This window comes from Vicugna pacos, chromosome 17 (assembly GCF_048564905.1).
Source record: "Vicugna pacos chromosome 17, VicPac4, whole genome shotgun sequence".
Lineage (NCBI taxonomy): Eukaryota > Metazoa > Chordata > Mammalia > Artiodactyla > Camelidae > Vicugna > Vicugna pacos.
The window spans coordinates 43,000,330-43,020,722 of NC_133003.1; the positions used below are offsets into that span (position 1 = coordinate 43,000,330).

General features: G+C 34.5%; 1 protein-coding gene across 1 annotated transcript in view; it reads left to right on the forward strand.

The window, feature by feature from the left end:
- The window catches only part of CNTN6 (contactin 6), a 146,751-nt gene that overhangs the window by 47,041 nt on the left and 79,317 nt on the right, over positions 1 to 20,393 (forward strand). The window contains 2 exon segments of the mRNA XM_072940774.1: positions 9,685 to 9,888; positions 12,140 to 12,242. Coding sequence (XP_072796875.1) covers positions 9,685 to 9,888; positions 12,140 to 12,242 — 307 coding nt within the window.

Sequence of the window (20,393 nt, forward strand, 5' to 3'; positions counted from 1 at the left end):
TACATAATTCAAAAAGATTTCAGAGAAATGTAAGTTTTACTGCAAGTTTTATGGAAGGAACACAGAGAAGGCTAAAATGCACACTGGATTGAAACACTTCATTTCCCATTAGACATCACTTTTCCTTCTCCTCAACTTTTTCATTGGTAGTTTATGACTTCCCTGATCTTCACCCTATATTTAACAATCCCTTCCATTATCTATTATAGTTCTTATTTTTAATTTGGATACCTGTCTCAGAAAAATACAATTCTCATAATTGGCTTCTTGGTGTCGGGCAGAACTAAAATTTAGTAGTCAGCTAAATGAAGACCTTTTTTTTCCTCCAATATGTTTCTGGAGAGTTTTAAGGTCATTCCTCCACACACAGGTTTATGTGACAAAAAGAAGCAATATAATATTTATTTTACTAATTCAAATGGGGGAGGGAGCACTGAGCCTTGAGATGGACTTCAAAATGTAATGTAGAGAGATCTCTGCACCTTGAGCTCTCACTCACTGCAAGGGTGAGCTTTTGCATAGAGCCTCAGTCACTTGTAACAAAGATTCTGCATAAGCCATCTGCAACAGGACTGAAGGCAGAGTTTCCTCTAAACTTCTGAAGTGAACATAAAACCCCTGGAGCCAAAGCTATTGGATGAATATGAAAATAAGCAGTCGATCGATCTTCATGAGTGCAGTGAGCGAGCATGGCCTTACATGAAACTTTGTTTAAAAAGACAGAGTGTAGAAATGGTACATGTTGTCTAAAATAATTAAAATCACCTTCACTGTGAAATAATAGATTCACCATATGGAAAGTAAAGCACATTCTTTCCCTTTATTGTCTGGATATAAAACTCTCAATCCTGAGCTCATAAAAATCATGGGTTTAAAATCCGTTTTAGAGGAAATGTTCCATTCTCTCCTCAGATACATCTTTTAGGTTTGTAGAACAGTTGAATTTATGCCAGTAGTTTGGAGCACCTATGTCCATGCTAGAAAGATAGCACTGTTGTTTGAGCATAGCAATTGTGTTTGTGTCAATAAAAATGTTGACAATTCAACTTAATATTGAAAATCATTCCCAGTAAAGTCTGAAAACTGTGTTAGATAATAAAGAGGAAAATTATATTTAGAAAACATGCTAAATTTTCATATCCCTTTCCTCCCAATTACTTTGTTGTTTTGGGCTATTTCTGGAGTAAATGACAGTGGTGTTGTCTTAGTGGGCAGGTCAAATTGGCAGTGACAATGTGACTCTTGAATGTCGCTTAAATGTGTAAAAGGCAGATAGGGCCAATAGTTGCCTGTTGGAATAATAATAATAATAATAATAATAATAATAATAATAATAATAATAATAATAACCATCATTATTGAATTTGTACTATGTATTAACTCAACAAATATTTATTGTATACTTACCAAGTGCTGCTCATTTTATTAAGTTTTAGGAATATGGTGGAGAAAAAGCAACAAAGTCCTTAGTTCCACAAGTCTCACAGTAAACAAATATGATTTTAAAAATACAGCAGATGATAATAAAAGCCATGGAGAAAAATAAAGGGAACAGGAGTGATGGATGTTGCTCTTATATATTCAAAAGTAAAAGAAACCTTCATAGACATTTGAGAAGAGAACTAAAGGAGTGAGACATTGAGAAAAGGCAGTTTGGGCAGTGGGAACAACATGAGCAAAGGACCCATGGTAAGCCTGTATCATGTTGGAAGAACAGCAGGGAGGCATTTGTGGACAAAGAAAAATGAGGAAACAGGAGAGCAGATGAAAATGTCAGCACTACTTTGAAGATATTTTGCAGTCTTTGAATTTTCCAGTGAGTGAGACACACTGGAAAACACACTGTATGATACTGAGCACAAGAATGACATGCTTTCTCTGAGTTTCAGTTTTAATACTTTATTTTTGAAAATAGACCATAAAGGAACAAAGCTATTAGCAGTTAAAAGGTGATGAGAACGATTCAGGTTAGAGATAAATTGTGCCTTGAACCAGGATGATATCAGTGGGCAGGTGCATAAGTAGCCATATTCAGGATATATTTATAGGGGATAGCTGAAATAATTTCCTGAAAGACTGAAAGTAGATTGTAACAGCAAGAGAGCAGTGAAAGATAACTCCAAGGCCTGTGGGTTAAGCAACTGGAAGAAAGGCGTGCCACATTCTGGGACGAGGCCAATAGAAGAGGAACAGATTTGGGGATAGGGGAAATCAAGAATTTGTTTTAAGACATGTTAGCTTTCAGATGTCTAGCTTGCAGAGTGGAAACTCTTGAGTTGTCAGTTGAATTGATGTGTTTAGGGAGAAAAGTCTGGTTTGGAGAACTAAATTTGGAAGTTACCATACATAAATAGATGGTTTGATAAGATAAGGAGTGCCTAATACACACCAGGCATTCAGTTCAGCATTTGGTATACCTTAACTCTTACAACACTTTCTAGAAAAACATCTCCATTTTCCAAACTGAATAACTACGTTAAAGAAGTTAATGTTAAATTGGACAAGACCACGTGTCTGGAGTTCAAAGGAGCCTGTCTAACCACCACTACTTCTAGTATACTGACTAATTTTGACTGGCATAATTGGGCCACAACAGACACCTAATAATTACTAAAGAAAGTATAACAGGAGATAACAAGTGATCTGATCTCTACTGGAGAAGATGTAAACACCACCGAGAGAGGTGGACTGATTCGTTATTAGAACCAGAAAGACTATGGCTCTCCCACTCCACGCAGGACCAGAGCCCCAGAGTTAATTTTTCTAGATCCCATGGTTTGCATCTCCTCTCTCCACATTCAGAATCTTGTTCACTCCCAGGAAGAATGTTTTCCTTACTTTTCAGCACATCAAACAGAACTCTCATTTTATAGTCTGCTACCATTTAAATAGCCCAGGGATTCTCAATGTCAACACGACTGACAATATAGAGTGAGATAATTCTTTGTTACAGGGTTTGTCCTGTGCACTGCAAAGATGTTGAGCGGCATCCTTGACCTATACCCACTTGATACTGGCAGCAACTTCTCTTCCACTTGCAAGAATGAAAAATGGCTCCAGACATTGCCAAATACCCCACGTGGGCTAAACCATCCTTGGTTGAGAACCACTGGTGTAGCCCATCTCTTACATTCACTATATTAAGCTCACCCATGGAGGACGGAAACTGAGGAAGAAAGAGGAAGTCTTGTCCTTGTGTATTTTCTCCCATGACTTGCCCAGTCTTCCTTAGAACTGGAGGATTCCCTGAAGTTTACCCAGAAGCTGGCTTAGTTTTTATTCCTTCTCCAGGAAGGATTTGCCAGTGCAGAAGCTGACCTAGAGTTCACTGGAAGCCAACAACCACAGGAACTCAGAGGACCTTTATTGTTTGTTTGTAGGCCACAAAAGCAGCCATCTCCATGATTCCAAACAGGAGGTATTATAATAAAATATCTAATAAAAACTAGATGGTCAAGCAGTAATTGTGAAACAAATGTGAACTGAAATAGGAGTGATTATAAAGGTGGGGCAGTTTTCTGGCTTGCATCATAAACTTGCTCACCACAAATATCAATGAGTTCAACCCAGAAAAGAAATTATTTTTCTTGGATTAGCTTTTCACCACTGAGCTAACATAAGCATGATTTACTGGCTAACAGCCAGCCACATTTAACCCTGGAGCACTACACAAGGTTTGCAGTAAAGTACACACATACTGGAATATTCCAAAGGGGGGAATTTACCCACTAAATCTGAGCACTATGCTTCAGACTCTTTATTCTGCTCATTTATTTTCTACCTCAAGAAACATGCTACCAATCTTGAGATCCTTTCTACAGGGCCAACAGAAGTTCCCAATGTCAGTGTTGATCAGTACTGGTCTCTTTCACAGGAGATGCTTCTCCTCTAATAAAAATTACATCCATATAATGGGTATAATTGCATATATCTTTGTGTCTATATTTTAAATATTGCAGTACACGATATAGGGCTGTAAAAGATGTCAAAACATAATCACGCTCTGGAGAAAATGGGATTTGTTGCATGCTTGACAGAGCAGCACATAGTCTTCAACTGCTTACTGCAAATCTGCCATTTCTAATAATAATAAAATTGTAGAGGATGGTGTCAGTGTGAAACTATAGTGATTCAGGGAGGACCAATTAGCATTCAGTTCTAATGTTCCTGCTGAATCATCATAAAGAAAATACATCACAATCATTAATAACAGACAAATGTCATAGACGGTGGAGAAAATATTTAAAAATTCAATGGTTTCAACTTAAGTGGTTCATGAATTATACATTTAATTAAGAAAAGCCAAATGGGAAGGGTTTTAAACTTCCAATTTGCAAGGTATTTTTCTTCTTTCCCCATTAAAAAATACACAAATTAAGCACGGCAGTGGCTGATGATAGAACAAAATAGATAAAAGCCCCCACTGCAGGCTGGCTGTTTGGATGAATGGGAAGAGGTAGCCTGTGGGGGGAAGGGAGCGAGGCAGGAGGAAAAATAAGTGACAGGAAGGACGTACAGCTTTATATTTTCACTAGTTCACAGAGGGGCACAAAATGACACCTGAATTGTAACCTCAGAGCTACTGCAGTCTTCCTTTTTGCTTATTTGCCTGTGAAATGAGGAGGTTGGGCTGGAAGAAATCTCAGGTCCCTACCATCCCAGACATTCCAAGAACCTATGAATTGAGGAATATCCTTTTCTTCAGGCTCCCACATACCACTCCAAGGCAAATATACAAGGTGGCCACCATTTTATCAAAATCCGGATTTCCTTCTAGCATGATCACACAGAGGAGACCAAGTTCTGTCATTAATAGCAGTGATTTTCAAAGCAGAGTTTCCCCAGTATCAGCACCACTTGGGAACTTGTTAGCAATGAAAATTCTCTGGCTTCTCCCTAGATCCACCAAATGAGAAACTCAGAGGGTGGAGCCCAGCAGTTTATGATTTACCAAGTCTTCTGGGTGATTATGATGCACATTGACATTTTAAAATTAAACGGAAGCCTTTTCAGAGAGAAGATTTCCTTCTTAGAAGTTTGACAAATGTGTTCTATTCCCTGCTAGTAGTAGCTATAAGTACACTGGAGTAATTCAGGTAACAGGTTAATCATGTGTTCTACAACATTCTGAGGAAACTGACCACAGGACAGACAGTATTGATAGGGGAGGGAGTGGCTGGTGAGGGACAATAGTCCTTGATGTGAGTAGGCTCAGACATGCAGGGAGCTGGGGTTTGGAAGTCTGAGGTGAGGCAGAATATCCAAGAAGAATATACTGATATAGAAAAAGAGGATCTGCTGTAGATACACAAAAAAGAAGATAAGTGCTTTTAGGGAATGAACAAAGGATTTGACATCTGAATTATCTAAGTTCAAGTTCTACCCCTTTCACATGTTAACAACATGATTCTGGGAAATTACATTTATACTCCTCACTCCAGTGTCTTCCTCTGTAAAGCAGGCATATTAGCAATATCCCATTAGCCTCATCAAACAAATTGTTGGAATAGTGAAACATGTATGAAATCAAAGTGCTTCTTTGTTTTTTAAAATTATTCCTTATGTGATTGTCCTTATTTCTGAACCATATTCTTCCAGAAGCTTCTAAATGTTCCACTATGGAAGAAGGAAACACCCCCTGTAGGAATAGATCAGACTAAGATAAAGATGAATTCACCAAAGGGAGAGATGAAAATTACTATCTCTGGTCCCAAGATTATAGCCTAAAGAATACAAAGATTTCCTGGGCACTAGTGGCAATATGTAATTTCTGTTAAGTGAAAGGATTTACCTTGGATTTCAGAGAGCTCCCCAAATAGGCACTGAATAAAGATCCCTAAGCTGAGACATGGACCTGGGAATTTGCTCAAGATCTGTCTTTACTTCAAAGAAGGTTCTAAAGATCGGGAGTCACTGACAGGGAAATCTGAACTACATTTTTTCCCCTCTTCTTCATAATGAAGAAAAATTTACTATCTAGATAGCTCTCCAGTTTCAAACAAAAATCCTTTGAGCACCTCTTTGGTGAAGACAGGCTTAGAAGTGGGGCAGCAAAGGACATCAGTAAGAAACTTAGAAGCAGGAGACCACACGAAATGATAAAAGACTCCAATAGAGACTTGCAAAAGAAAATGAGGATTCAATACCTGGGAACAGGACAAGAATGTCAAAGCATATTTTAAAAAATAAAAAGCAAGTTGCATTTATGCATACTTGATCTGAAAGCACAGACTCTTAGAAATACCAAAGGAATGTTGAGGGTAGAGTAGACCATTTATGAAACAGGTTTAACCTCCCAACCATTGCAAAAATAAATCTTGTTTGCAACACCTCAAGCAATGCTCATCCCTCCTTTGCTTGGTCATCTCTAATGACAGAGGACTCATTACCTCATAAATCATCCAGTATAACTCTGAAGTTTAAACTGGACTTTTCAGTATTTTAATACAGTCAAAACAGCAAGCTGTAACCCTCATCAGCCACCAGTCCTACTTTTGCTTTCTGGACATCAGTGGAGAGTGCTTTACAAAGATGACAGCAACTCAACCTATGAAGACAGCTCAATTATTCTTCCCTATTTCCTTCCCCAACCAAAGGGTCAAAAGCTAAGTTTTTACCACTTTCTTTTGTGACTTAACTTTTGGCCTTTGCTACATTTGGTTATCTATCTCTTGATATACTTGTGATTTTTAATTTCCTATCAATAAAGGGTGCTCTGAACATAATATTATAGTTCAACCACAAGATATTTGTACAGTGTTGACAATAGATTTCCTGGCACTTCACTCAGATGTTAATAAAACAAATTGCTAGGAGGAGGATTAGTTATATGCACTTTAACAAGCTTCCTAATGTGTTCTGAATAAAATACTCCAATCTGAATGGTTTAGAATAAGAATAAAAAATGGTATGTATCTTATTTTTTTAGTAAGTTGTAATTAATTCTGGTGTTTATCTTTCCTGATAATATTTTCATGCTGTTGTTTCTTTTTCCCATTTACACAAATATTACACAGTATTTAAAGATTCTGAAATGGCAGATACATTATGTAGAGAGTAAAAGTCTTTAGTATTCCTTCCTTTTACCCTGAGAAAACCACCGTATATATTCCTAGGTTTCTAAATTTAATAATTTGTATGAACACACACACACACATATATACACATAAGTTTTCATGCACAAATACATAATTTTTAATGGGATCACATTATATATCTTGATTCACAGCATGCTTTTCACATAACAATACATCTTGGATTGTTTTCTTCCTGAATATTTTTATAGGTTTAATGCCATTTTGTGCATTTTCACAATTCATGCTTAAGTGGCCTTTTTGTTGCTGTTTTTCCTCCTTGTCATGTATTTCCCTTGTATCTTTTTCATTCCTGAGAATGATGTCAGAGATCTGTCTGTACAGATGAATTTATTTTTACTGAAATCATTTATAAATTATTGTCAGAATTTTATATATAATTGAATATATATGATTTGATTTGCTTTAGCTCCTCTTATTAGTTTGTCTTTTGTACTCTCACTCTTTTCTTGTTTCTCCTTCCTGTCTTCTTTTTTTCATTCTTTAATAAATCTGGTTACCTAAGTATTGTTAATGCTTCTTTTATTTTTTTTGGCAAAACTCTCACACTCTCAATTTCTCATGAGTTTTCTCATATGGATCTGATTGAAGGTCAGAATAACTGTTAATCTTCATTGGTTCTGAATCCTTTGAGAATTTTAAGTCAGTACAGTTAGTGAAGAATGTTTTAAGTAGTCTGATTTTACCTGGAGAAGACGGCTAGAACACACCAGAAATAACAGCCTTTTTTCCTGTCTCTACCATGTCTTGCTTCTGCACCCATTTTTAATATAAGCGCAGATGATAAATATGACCTACCACCTCTGTCTGGACAATAGGCCCCTAGTTGCTTCAGGTGCTCTTCTGTGAGTTGTGGTCTCCAAGTGTGTGATGTCCTGATCTAGTTAGTATATCCCTCTTCTTCACCCCCAGCACCTACACCTTCCACTTATTCTGGGGGAAAGTGGTGATTCTGTTTTGAACTAGTTATGTTTTTTCACTTTCCTGGACATAAGTTCAGTTCTACCTAGTTTCCACAATACATGTAATTTCTTAACCTCCATATAGTACCACACTTAAAAAATCTTAATCCGTAAGAATATTTTCCTTTGCTCAAGGATTTCTGGATAAAAAATGACAACACATAAATTTTGAAAAGACGTGGAGCCACTCTAACTCTCATGTACTGCTAATGGAGATATCAACTGGTACAATAGCTTTAGAAAAACATTTTGTAGTTTTTTATGAACATACATCTATGTTCACTCCTAGGCTCACTCCTAGGAACTTATCCAAGAAAAATAAAAATACCCATCGTCTTAGAAAAGAAGGTTTATTTCAACCTAATGTATGATGATCCCAAGTTGACAACAACTTGAATGCTCATCAACAAGAAAGTCACCAAAATGGAATATCACTCAGTGATAGAAAGGAAAGAACTGATAATTTGACTGATAGTCCAAACAACATAGGGAAACATTAAAAATATGTTTAACAAATCAGACACAGAACAGTGCATTCTGTTTGATTCCATTTTTATGAAATCCAAATACTGGCAGATACACTCTATGATGACAGAAATCAGGTAGTTGTTACACTGATAAGCATTTGACCAAAAAAGGGCATAAGAAAATTTCTGAAGAGATGGAAATGTTCTATATGTTATTTTGGGGTGGTGATTACATAGGATTTAGCCTGTTACTAACTGAACTGAATACTCAAGATCTGTGCATTTTATAGTATGTTCACTGTATTGATTGTATGTGTCTATATATAGTTATAATCATATTTATATATAATATTTCCAGAGGTATATTGTTTAGCAAAAATGACGTGCTCTTTTTCATATTTAAGCTTTTGTTCACACTCTTCACTCTCTGAGCAATGTTTGTTTGATCATCTGTTGCCTGGATAGCTCTCATCAACTCTGTTGGTTTGAACATGAAATTCTTCTCAGAAGACTTTCTGACCACAGTTCATTGTAGGCTCCTTCTCTAGGATCCCTGTGTTATTTCTGTCAAAGCACATATCTTCCCAATAATTATAATGAATTGTAAGTGCTTGAGCTTTATAAGGCATAGGCTTTACTTTCTTGTACTCTAAGTCCAAAAATGGTCACAAAATAGGCACGCTCAGAAATTATGTAATGACTGAATAAATTCCAAGATTAGTGGTAGAGTCCTTGAACTTACACCTTGAAGTTAAATTGTTAACAAGTACACCAAAGCATGATTATTGTCAGCATCCTTCTGATTGCATATTGAGAAATACTGCTTTAACATGAGTATTGCTGAAGAAAATAAGTGTGCGTGTTGAGCCAACAGTATTTTACATATCTTACAGTTTTTTCTTAGTAAGTTCATCTCCTTATTCCTTTGACACCCCATCATCACATCCTTACTCGCACAAAGCCTATGACTGACAGGGAGACCATATCATCCAAATTGGGATATATTTGACTATAAGGGAATATTACAGTTATACCAGGACAACAGGTATAAATTGTACAAACAGGAGCGCAATTTTAATCTATTTATGGAGATGTAGGGTACAGAACTTTCAGATAACAATGAATGGAGTAAGGATAATACTTATTTTTTCTGTTTTCCAGATTTATCTTATGCGTGGACTTTCAATGATAACCCCTTATATGTCCAAGAGGACAAAAGGCGGTTTGTATCACAAGAGACAGGAAACTTGTACATTGCTAAAGTGGAACCATCAGATGTTGGCAACTACACTTGCTTCATAACAAACAAGGAAGCCCAGAGAAGTGTTCAAGGGCCACCTACTCCTTTAGTGCAGCGCACTGATGGTAAGATGCTGAGTTTTCTTGAGAATATATTTTGTTCATGGCTTTTGAAGCCTGGGGGAGATCGATAGAGCTTTCTGCTTCCCTCTGGCTCAGTGGAGACATATCATCTATGAGTTGAGGTTTAATTCACAAATATGATGAAAATCAGGTATTATCAAAAATAATAGAAAATTATATAATTTATCCATGTGGTAGAGTATATATGATTCTGGGGATACTGTGCTCTCTCTTCTCTGGCATTGGAACAGATCATCTTTTCTTTGCTTAAGAAGTATATTGTAAAAAACGACGATTGTTTGGAGCAATAGGCAGCATGCATGTGCATGTGTAGTTGCTGCCAAACTTACTAATTGAATTAATACATTTTCAATGAACATATGATATAGCTTCTCTTTAATGCTGCCTTCTTTTTCATATTTGTCTCTTTTGTTCACTCTTTATTTTTCTGGTTGGCAAGACAGGTAAACAACTCACATCCAAGGAAAGAAAATCAAATCAATGTTAATTATGAGCATTCAAAAGAAAAATGAGATACAAGATTCATACTGATTATATTCCTACAAGGAACATAATTCAGACTGGTCTCTGATGAGTTTTGTAGTTTAGTCAAGCCATGAGATTTAAAGAGCTAGAAAACCTAAGAAAGTCACTGAAGTAGAAAAAAACCCTCTAGTTGATTCTTTTAATTAAATATTCACAGAGGAAAATATAAAGTTAGAAAACCTGTTGATGCATTTTATGACCAGATTCTGGACTTGAAATATAATACTTCACAGTGTTTTTCTCCTCTCCAAAGAGTTTAAGAAAAGCAGGAATATAATGCTAACAATGGCTGACAGAATCATGGAACTAGCTCCACACAGGGAGTTCTTATACAGAGCTTTCATAATCACTAACTCTTCAAAGATGTTTGCATGGTCTTAATTTAGAATTCAGAAACCACTAGATTTACTCATAAGTCTTATTTCTCCCCTTCAGTGAGCACTCTGTTCATGACTGGAAGAATTCATAAGCCAAAGATATACATAGAAACTCGACCTTATTTCCCTCTTGTTTTCTTCCTGTCTACTTAGTTTCTGTTTCCTCTCAATTTCTGCATTCTTCTATCCCTTCTATTCTTTCCAACATATTATGGTAAAAATAGACCAGAAGCATTATACATAATATTTTGAAAAAACAAAAAAAGAAACATCTTCCAAAGTAGTCACTCAAGAAATATCGAATGTCAAGGAAATAGAAAACATAAAACTTACTAATTTAGTTGAATGAAGTAGTACTCTCTACCTCCTCAACCATAGCCTCTTTGAATGTCTGGAATGATTAAGGTCTTAAAAATGATGTATTTTTATTTTATATGTATTTTATAAATTTCATGCTTTGTGCAATTGTACTGGCCACCAATAAATCATTTATAGGAATGTATTATTCTTAGTGTTTGGTATATAACTAAAAAAAAAATTTCAAAAATTTAAAGAATCTCAATTTGTTATTGATTAGATTAATTATGTTAATGAAGATAGCCTAGAGATAAAGTTCTGTTTGTTCCAACTCATCTGGTAGATAGCATACTTACAATACCTTAGACTATTGTCTTATTCTTATCTTAGTCCATATCCACAATTCCTTTTGAAAAGTTTAAAATTATAAGAACAGAAATGTTTTTGTAAGTGTACAGCAAATTCATTTAGCAGTAAAACCTTAATAAACCAACATAAGAATATTTATGTCCTTATGTATCCCAACTGGTTACCTCATAGGTTTTGTTGCAAAAGTGCTGATATTTTGAATTAAGAGGTGCTGATTCAGACCTCTTATACAGTGTTAGCTGAAAACTTCCTTATTCCTAAATAGATCTGGTCCTTGAGTTCTGTGAAGGGATGACAGACCTAAGAAATCTCTATAGAAGAAACTTGCTTGATAATGCAGAAGCATTTTAAAATCTGGTATATTCAGTTCTTAATTGGAAACACTAATTCCTCTTAGGATGCTGTTGTGGAATACAAGGAAATTTGGAATGTCTCTACTCTGATACTTTGATATATCTTAGGTATTTCCTTTTTAGGGGAGAGAGAAATAAACTAATTCCTTATATAGCATCATGAAGTTTCTCAGCTCTCTGTCACTCATTAAGGTATAAGAAAAATACTGTTAATTGAAGGACAGAATAATCAGATTTTGGCAAAGAAAGCATTTACTTCAGAGAAAACTTCTATTCTCTAGAAATGCTGCTAGTTCTTTTGGTATTTAACAGGTGTGATGGGGGAATATGAACCAAAGATTGAAGTGCATTTTCCTGAAACTATACAAGCTGCAAAGGATTCATCTGTAAAACTGGAATGCTTTGCCCTTGGAAAGTAAGGTTGTTTTTTTTTTTTTTCCTGGTTGTTTTAATTTAAACAAACAAATATTTTGGTGTTCAAATGTTGTTCTACGGTAAATTAGCAAACAGATTTCAAATGCTGGGCAAAAGTGGAACTTTTTGACTGGACTTTAAACAAACACGTATAATACTCCAAAAATGAGTGGGGCAATAATTCCCCAATAAATGTGCTGACATTTACTCTCAATTGACCGTAACGAAACCTATTTAGGCAGCACATTGCAAAAAAAATAAGAGCACTTCTACAAGATGGTGAGCAGGTCACTAGATTTTCAACACGTCCTTGACTTCATCTCGTTCTACATCCAGAAATATGTTGCCTGGAGTGTCTCCTTGCTTTAATTAATTAACCATTCTTGTAAATGAAAAACCTGCACTGATAGTTTCCAAAATAAGGCTAATTAAATGCAATTGTTCACAGACGATAATTAGAACTGAGCCAAACCAGCCCTGGTAGGGGAGGCATTTTGTTTTACTAACCTAACTGTTTATCCGCAACAGGTTTGGAAAGCTTTGAAGGTTGTCAAATACCTGCATTTTTGCACAGAATATCCACATCTCTCTGCTTTTTTGGCAATATTCAAATTTCATTTTTATTCCCATAAACACTAGTAACCAAGTAACAAAGAGACAGATGGATAGACCAGATTTGCCATTTTAAATATTGATGTATATATGAATTACCTGGGGGCATGGTTAAATTGAGATTCTGCAGATCTGGGGTGATGTCTAATTTCTCCACTTCTAACAAGCTCCCAGGTAACAGTGACTCTTCTTATTTATAAAACATATTTTGAAGAGTAAGAGACTTGACTCTCATTACCACCTTTGAGGGCTTACCTATAAATCCAGAGTCTATTCCTAATGTGGACATCACATTTAGAAATAGTGATTTACATTCCAAACTATGAAAAACATCCTTAAAAGTCTCCATTTTGTTATTAAGTAAATATACTAAGCAATCCAAGTAATGCCAGTTACTAAATCTTTTAGCTTCCTTTCTATGTATGAAATCTTGTAGATCTTTAAATTCCTCAAGTTATCCATTTTTCATGTATTTAAGGGACCACATTTCATTTTTATACAATACTGGTTGGATGGTATTTGTCCAATAAATAATTACTGATTGATCAAATTATTCTTAAGATAGTGACATATAGAGGCTTTGTCAGTTTTTATTTCTTTGCCTAACTTTTAAGATATGATGAACTTTCAACATTTTCAAACTTCCTCAGAAATTAAAGCATAAAAAAAAGTTTGTCTCAATACTTTGAGAATTAGTTGATTTATTTAAAAAGAATACCAAAGATAGTATCTAAAAAGAATATTGATAGCTTATTCTATGATATTTGGCATTAGAAAATATGGATTCCTGTCATTTAAAATTTACTCTTATATAATAAATAACTGAAAATGATTAAGGCTAGTTCCAAGAATCTCATATAAATAAATTTCACTTGTTAATCATTTATAACTAAGAATTTATGTGATATACATAATCTTCATAATTGTGCAAATACAGTATTTTCATTATATTATGCAGAAAATGAGGCTAAGATCGGAGAAGTAATGTGTTCAATTTCATGTTTTTGAGAAGAGGGCACTTCAAACTTACTCCCACGTGATTTTAAGTTCCGAACTCGGACATTTTTCAGTAAATGTTTAAGATAATTGCTCTCAAAGCCAGAGGAGGCAGATTCAATTCCCCATTTTCTCAAAAGCTGTCTGACCATTAGCAAACATGCTTCTTAACCTCAATGAATTTCCATATTCTCATCCAAAAAAGGTTGTGATACCTGCTTGCCTCCTGTGTTCTTTTTCAAGATTAGAATGGATAATACATGTAAAAATATGTAACACAAACCTCATGTGTATGTACCAGAAAAAAACTGATAAAGTATAGGCTCATTGTAAAGTTTATACATAAATATCTACTGCATGTAAAATAAAATTAAGGAAGAATGGGAAAACGGTGAGAATTACAGAACTGAACTTCATAGAAAACTGTCAAGGAAATAAGTGATTTACTGGAGTATACTTTGTAAGATTTTATCGGAAAAAATTAATAAATGTTGAGATTATATTTATTAAATTAATTACAATTAAATTATGTATTTAATCCATTATATTAATTATATTAATCAATTTATATTAATAAATTGTATTAAGCCATTAATATAAAAATTGAAATTCCTACAGGTTAAAATGGGAAGTCCAAAACATCCATGGGGTCAAAGTGATAATGTTAAAATGCCTTGTGTAAGAAAAGTATATTTTGTGTAGCTAAAATATAGATTTATTTCTTCAAATGGACAGAATGTATATGAAAATGTTTTGTATACTCTGGAAAATATTACACAAATGTGAGCTACTAACAAATAGCTTTTATATACACTCACCAACAGTTTTCAGAAAACAAGCTGCATTGTGTAACATTGCAAACATAGTAAAGGATGTTTTTAGTTCATTATAAACTTTGGTATCTACCAAAGACTATTCTGATTTTTCTAAATTTGCAACATTAACAAACATAAAAAACAACATATTCCCTAGAAAATTAATTATATGGTATGTTATAATTAGCAATCTGAAAATAACAAAATCAAACTTCGTGCTTTTTAAGTTATATATCGCTACTAGTAGGTTTATTTGCAAGTGTTTTTATAAACTATTGAACAATAATTATAGTGTTCTCTGACATCTCTTCATAAAAATGTTGCTGTACAGCATTTGGGTTTTTTTTTTTTTTCCAAATGTGGAGACTGCTTTGTACAAATCCATTTAAATCTCGTTCACTTTCTGAGGTCCTGCACTTCTCTGTAATACGTCTGATACAACAAAAACTGAAAAAAGCTAACTGATTCAGAGGAGAATACAAAGTTTGTTTTTTCTCTTATTAGCAATGTTCATAAACTCTTTTGCTAACCAACTACTGACTAGTATTTATGCTTTAAACTATACATTCATGAAACTAAGATTTATGTATTTTGGTAAATGAGAGAAAGAAAGGAAAGGCAGGAGGGACACAGGAAAGAAAATAAGTAGGTGAACAGGTTAATAAGAAGGAGTAATAAAAAGAGAAAAAATTACACAGATCAATGCCACATCTTATTTTGATTTAGTTTTTCATTTTTAGGACCTCAGACAGTTCCTGAAATACTGACTGGTTTTCACTAAATGCTTGTGGAAATATTTCCTGAGTAATTAGGAAATAATGCCCTTTATCTCTGGGAATACTCCTTCTCTTAAATGTGTAGATTATTTTGGCATTTATCTTGCTTCTTCTTCTCTGAGCTTCCTGGGTCTGTAGTTTGATACCTGCCATTAATTTTGGAAAATTTCCAGTTATTATTACTTCAAATATTTATTCTATTAATTTCTCTCCTCATTCTCCTGGTATTCCCTTTAGACATTTGGTGTACCATGCATAATTGACCCCAGTTCTTTGATATTCTGTTCTTTTGTTGATGTTGTTTGTTGTTTTTATTCTTTTTTTCTCTTTGCATTTCAGTTTGGCAAGTGGCTATTGATATTTCTTCTAGTTCACTTGCTCTTTCCTCAGTCATATTTACTCCACTGTTGAGTCTATCAGAGGCACTCTCAATTGTATTACAGTGTTTTTATGTCTACCATTTTCTTTTGATCTTTTTAGAATTTCCTTTTTCTGCAACATTAATCATCTGTTCTTGCATGTTGTCTGCTTTTTCCATTAGAGCCCTTAGTGTATTAATCTTAGTAATTTTAAATTCTCAGTTTAATGGTTTAAAAATTTTTGCCATATTTGAGTCTGGTTCTAACACTTTGTCTCTAAAGACAGTATTCTTTAACAGGTCTTTTATTTTGTTGTTAAAACCTATATATGATGCAATAATAGGTGCAAGGAATTGATTTTGCACTAGATTATGGTGGTAACTTTTGTTTATCTGGCAAGGGGTTAGGCTGTGTTTACTGCTTGCTGTAGTCTTGGTGTCAGAGACTAAAATTTCCTCTATTGTTTTTGTTTTCCCTGTTGTCTTTGGGTTTCCCTAGAGACTCTTTCATTTTTAGAGTCTGAGGTCTGTAGTTCCTTTAGCTATATAATCCCCTGCCATTATTAAGGGCCCCTACTGATGACATGAAAGTCCCAGTTAACTAATTCTATCATCTCTGTAATTTATAGATCTGTTTCTGTTGACTGCTATTTCTCCTAATCATGATTCCTATTTTTAAATGCTTTTTACGTTAAATTGAATTCGAGACATAAGTGTTATGTTGTTGAATGCTGGATTATGGTGTATTTAGTTCAAGTACTGTTTTTTTTTTAAGATTGTTGATACAGCTTATTATTTATTCATTAATTTATTCAGTGAAAGATCCTTTAAATTCTACAATGCTTTATAATGTTCAAAATTTTCACACACATGATTTCATATAATTCTGTAATAAACCTTTTTTTACCCATGACCTCTATATTGCCCCCTGCTTCCCTCTCCCCATTGGTAACCAGTAGTTTGTTCTCTGTATCTGTCAGTCTACTTATTTTTTGTTTTACTCACTAGTTTGTTGTATGTGGAATCAAGTACTGAATTTTACTGACAGCAGTTAAGTTCCTGTAAAACTGCTTGATCTTCCTGTAGCTTATTATTAAGCATCCTTAGAGTAGATATACAGTAGATGTTAGTTTAAGGCTACTTTACTACTAAGATGCACCCCTCTACTGTATGCTCCAAATGTTTGCTAAGTCTCTCTTCTCTAGCTTGGTGGAACTTTAAAGTCTCCCGGCCATGTTTGAGCTCTGGATATTGTCCCTCACTTAGACTCAAGTGTCACAGTTATGTAGATTTTAGGGGCCTTTTCTTTCTCTACTCCTATCCTCTCTCATACTCCACTCTGCCATCCCAACTACTTCAGTCACCTGTGCCTCCTCTATTCAGTGATGCAATCATGTCCTATTGATGTTTGCCTCCTTATTCCCTGCTCTGCAAAGTGCCTATACATAGAAAACCAGGGATACCAACAGCTTACTTCATGTATTTCCCCTCCTTTGGGGATCACAGGTTTGCACTGCCCATTGTATCTCTAGAATTAGATTTGTGCCCATATATTTGTCTACTTTTCTAATTGTTTCCAGCAGGAGGGTAAAGGTAGCTCCATTTATTCCCATACAGCTAAAACTCGGGTTATTTTTTAATGCTAATTTTGAGGGTAAATAAGATGAAGTTTAGACAAATGAAACAATTTGACTAACATAAATGCAGATTTGGGATTCAAATCTAAATCTCACTGATTCTGACTTCAAAACTCATACTCATAGCCATTTGACATTTACATCAAGTTACTTGTTTTAAAAATGGATTAATTCCCCATGTGCAGATACAGTTAGCCCTCAATTCTGTGAATGTCTTCCTAAAAAAAGGTTTAAAAATTTCAGCAAAATGGTAAAAAGATGTTATCTGGGGAATGAAATTATGTATATAGTTCCCATTTAGATTCTCTGTAATTACTAGTATTTCAGCAAAAAAGTAAGTTTAATTTTTCATATTAGAATTTTTAATAATTCAAAAGATAACCTTTTCAAAATTCAAGTTGTTTTTGATCAAGAAGAAAAAAGTGTTTCCAAAAATCAATCAGGGTCACTGAGGAGCATATACCCCAATGGATTTTATGTGATGATGACAATATATACCATTTATAAAAATCTGGAATAGATAATTTGGAGGAGCACAAGAAACATACCAACCAACCTCAGAGGCTGCTGCAATTATGCAGGCAGGGAGTATAGAGAGTGAAGTCTACAGAAGGCTGGTGAGAGTGTTTACTCATAGACTCTAAACCACCATAGGCTAATGTGAGTATGGAACAATTAAGACAAAATTTCAGATACCTGTTTGAACTTAAATTGCTATGACTTTGGGGATATGTAACTGACTTTCTGTGTTGGAGTTTCAGAGCTGACATGATCACAGCATTCAGCTCTCAGCTTTGTCTCATTTGTTTAACATGGCAGACTCTTAATTATCTAAGCTGCAAATTAATTGTATTGTGAAATACCCTGAGAAACTCCTTGCATAGGTGCTATGCAAATATAGTATGACTGACTGATAGATCTGTGTGTCTCCTTTCAAGAAAATATAAGCTTTTACTCTCAGTAAAGAATTTAAACTGATAACCTTCATAACTCTTCTATGGCTTTTATAAACAACCAAACATATTTTATTTTCTTTTCCTTTTTATTGAATCTTAATTTAGTAGCTTTGCTGTCAGTGGTCTGGAATGTAAATAAAATTAGTAGCTGCACTGAATGTTCCTACTTTTTCTGGAGCCTTCATGCATAGTAAATATACATACTATATTTATGTATGCATGTCTATCTTATTTATTTTTTCTAGTTTATGTAGGAAAAGATATCCAGCTTGGCTATTAATGTCAAGCAATAAATATGGAGTCTCAGCAAGATGTTTTTTATCTTTTCCAGAACTTTCAGATGACAGAGCAGCTATTTGATGTTTGCTTTTCTTTTTACACATATGGACATCATCACAGATCATACCACAGAAAGGTTGCTCAGGTTCCTCAGGATGATAGCAGTATTTTAAAATCAAACTAGGTGCATTGTCATTTTTCAAGCTTTTAACACTTTTTTTTTAAGTGAGAAAGGTATCTTAAAATTTTCCTATTTGAATGTCTAATAAGTAGTTTAACATTTTTTTTTTCCCTCATTGAGTTGAGTGGGTAGAGAGAAGAAGATTTTCTTAGGCATAGTTTGTCCTATTGCCCCACATGTGTCCTGAAGCCTACTCTTTAGGTTCCTGTTAACTGCTTTGCATTTTATCATGATTTTACATTGCTTGGCATAAAATAATATGGTAAAGTCTACGCCAATCTCAGTTTTCTTATCTGTAAGACAAAGGATAAAACATAGATTAGATAGATAGATAGATAGATAGATAGATAGATAGATAGATAGATAGATAGATGATAAGTGGAGGATAGAGAGAAGAGGATTATTGTAAGAAGAGGATTAAACTTCCCTACTTAACTACCAGAGTTCCTGGCTTATAATAGGCAATCAATAAATTGCAACAAGTTTATTAATCATGGTAATTGTTAGTGTTGCTAATGGCTGAGGAGGTAAAAAGGAATACACAGGAGGGAGAGAAGGGGTCTCTGCATTATATTTTTGTGCAAACACAATTCTCAATGACTTGCTCAGAATAATGGATTTACTATTCTAGATAATGTGTTTAATCTTTATAAGGATTACTGACATCCTCCCATTCACTGATTTGGCAAATTAAGCTCCAGTATTTATTAACTTAAGAAATATGCATGGGATGCCTCATTCAATAATTTAATTTCTTTATTCCTTCACTTAGTCACAAGAAATTCTTCAAGCAGCAGACTCTGGACTTGGTCCTGGGGAAATAAAGACGAGTACATAAAGGCCTTACGGAGTTTGCAGACTGCTGAAAATAGGTTGGCGTAGCAATGTGTGATACACATTTTTCTTAGAATCTGTTCTTTCCTTACAAATTTTCAAAAAAGGAAGATTCAAGGGTAATCACTCTGGGAGCTTTACTAATTAACCTTTCCCCAGGTTGCCCCTTGTTAAATTGAGATTGGAGGGAGTAACTATCAATTTCTTTTGTAGAACTAATGTTAGGCTATTATTGAAGTTTTTTCTATCTTTGAGAATCAGAAGATTCGTGCTTCTTTTTCTCCCATTTCATCTATGCTTTTTTTTTGATTGATAGACTCTCAATAGTTTTAGAACAGAAAAATTGAGCAGATAGTATAGTGAAATTCCATATAATGCCACACACAGTTTCCCATGTTATGAACATCTTGCATTAAGATAGTACCTTTTTTTTTAAATGAGTGAACCCACATGAATACTTTTTAAAATTAACTAAAGTTCATACTTAACTCAAATTTCCTTGGTTTGTACCTAATGCTTTTTTTTTTTTTTAATTCCAAAGTACCACATTGAGTTTTCTTGTCTTCTTAGGCTCTTCTTGGCTCTAACAGTATCTCATACTTTCCTTGTTTTTGATGACCTCGACAGTTTGAGGAGTGGTGGTCAGTTTTATTGTAGGATGGCCCTCTACTGGAATGAATGTAATATTTTCCTCATATTTAGACTGAG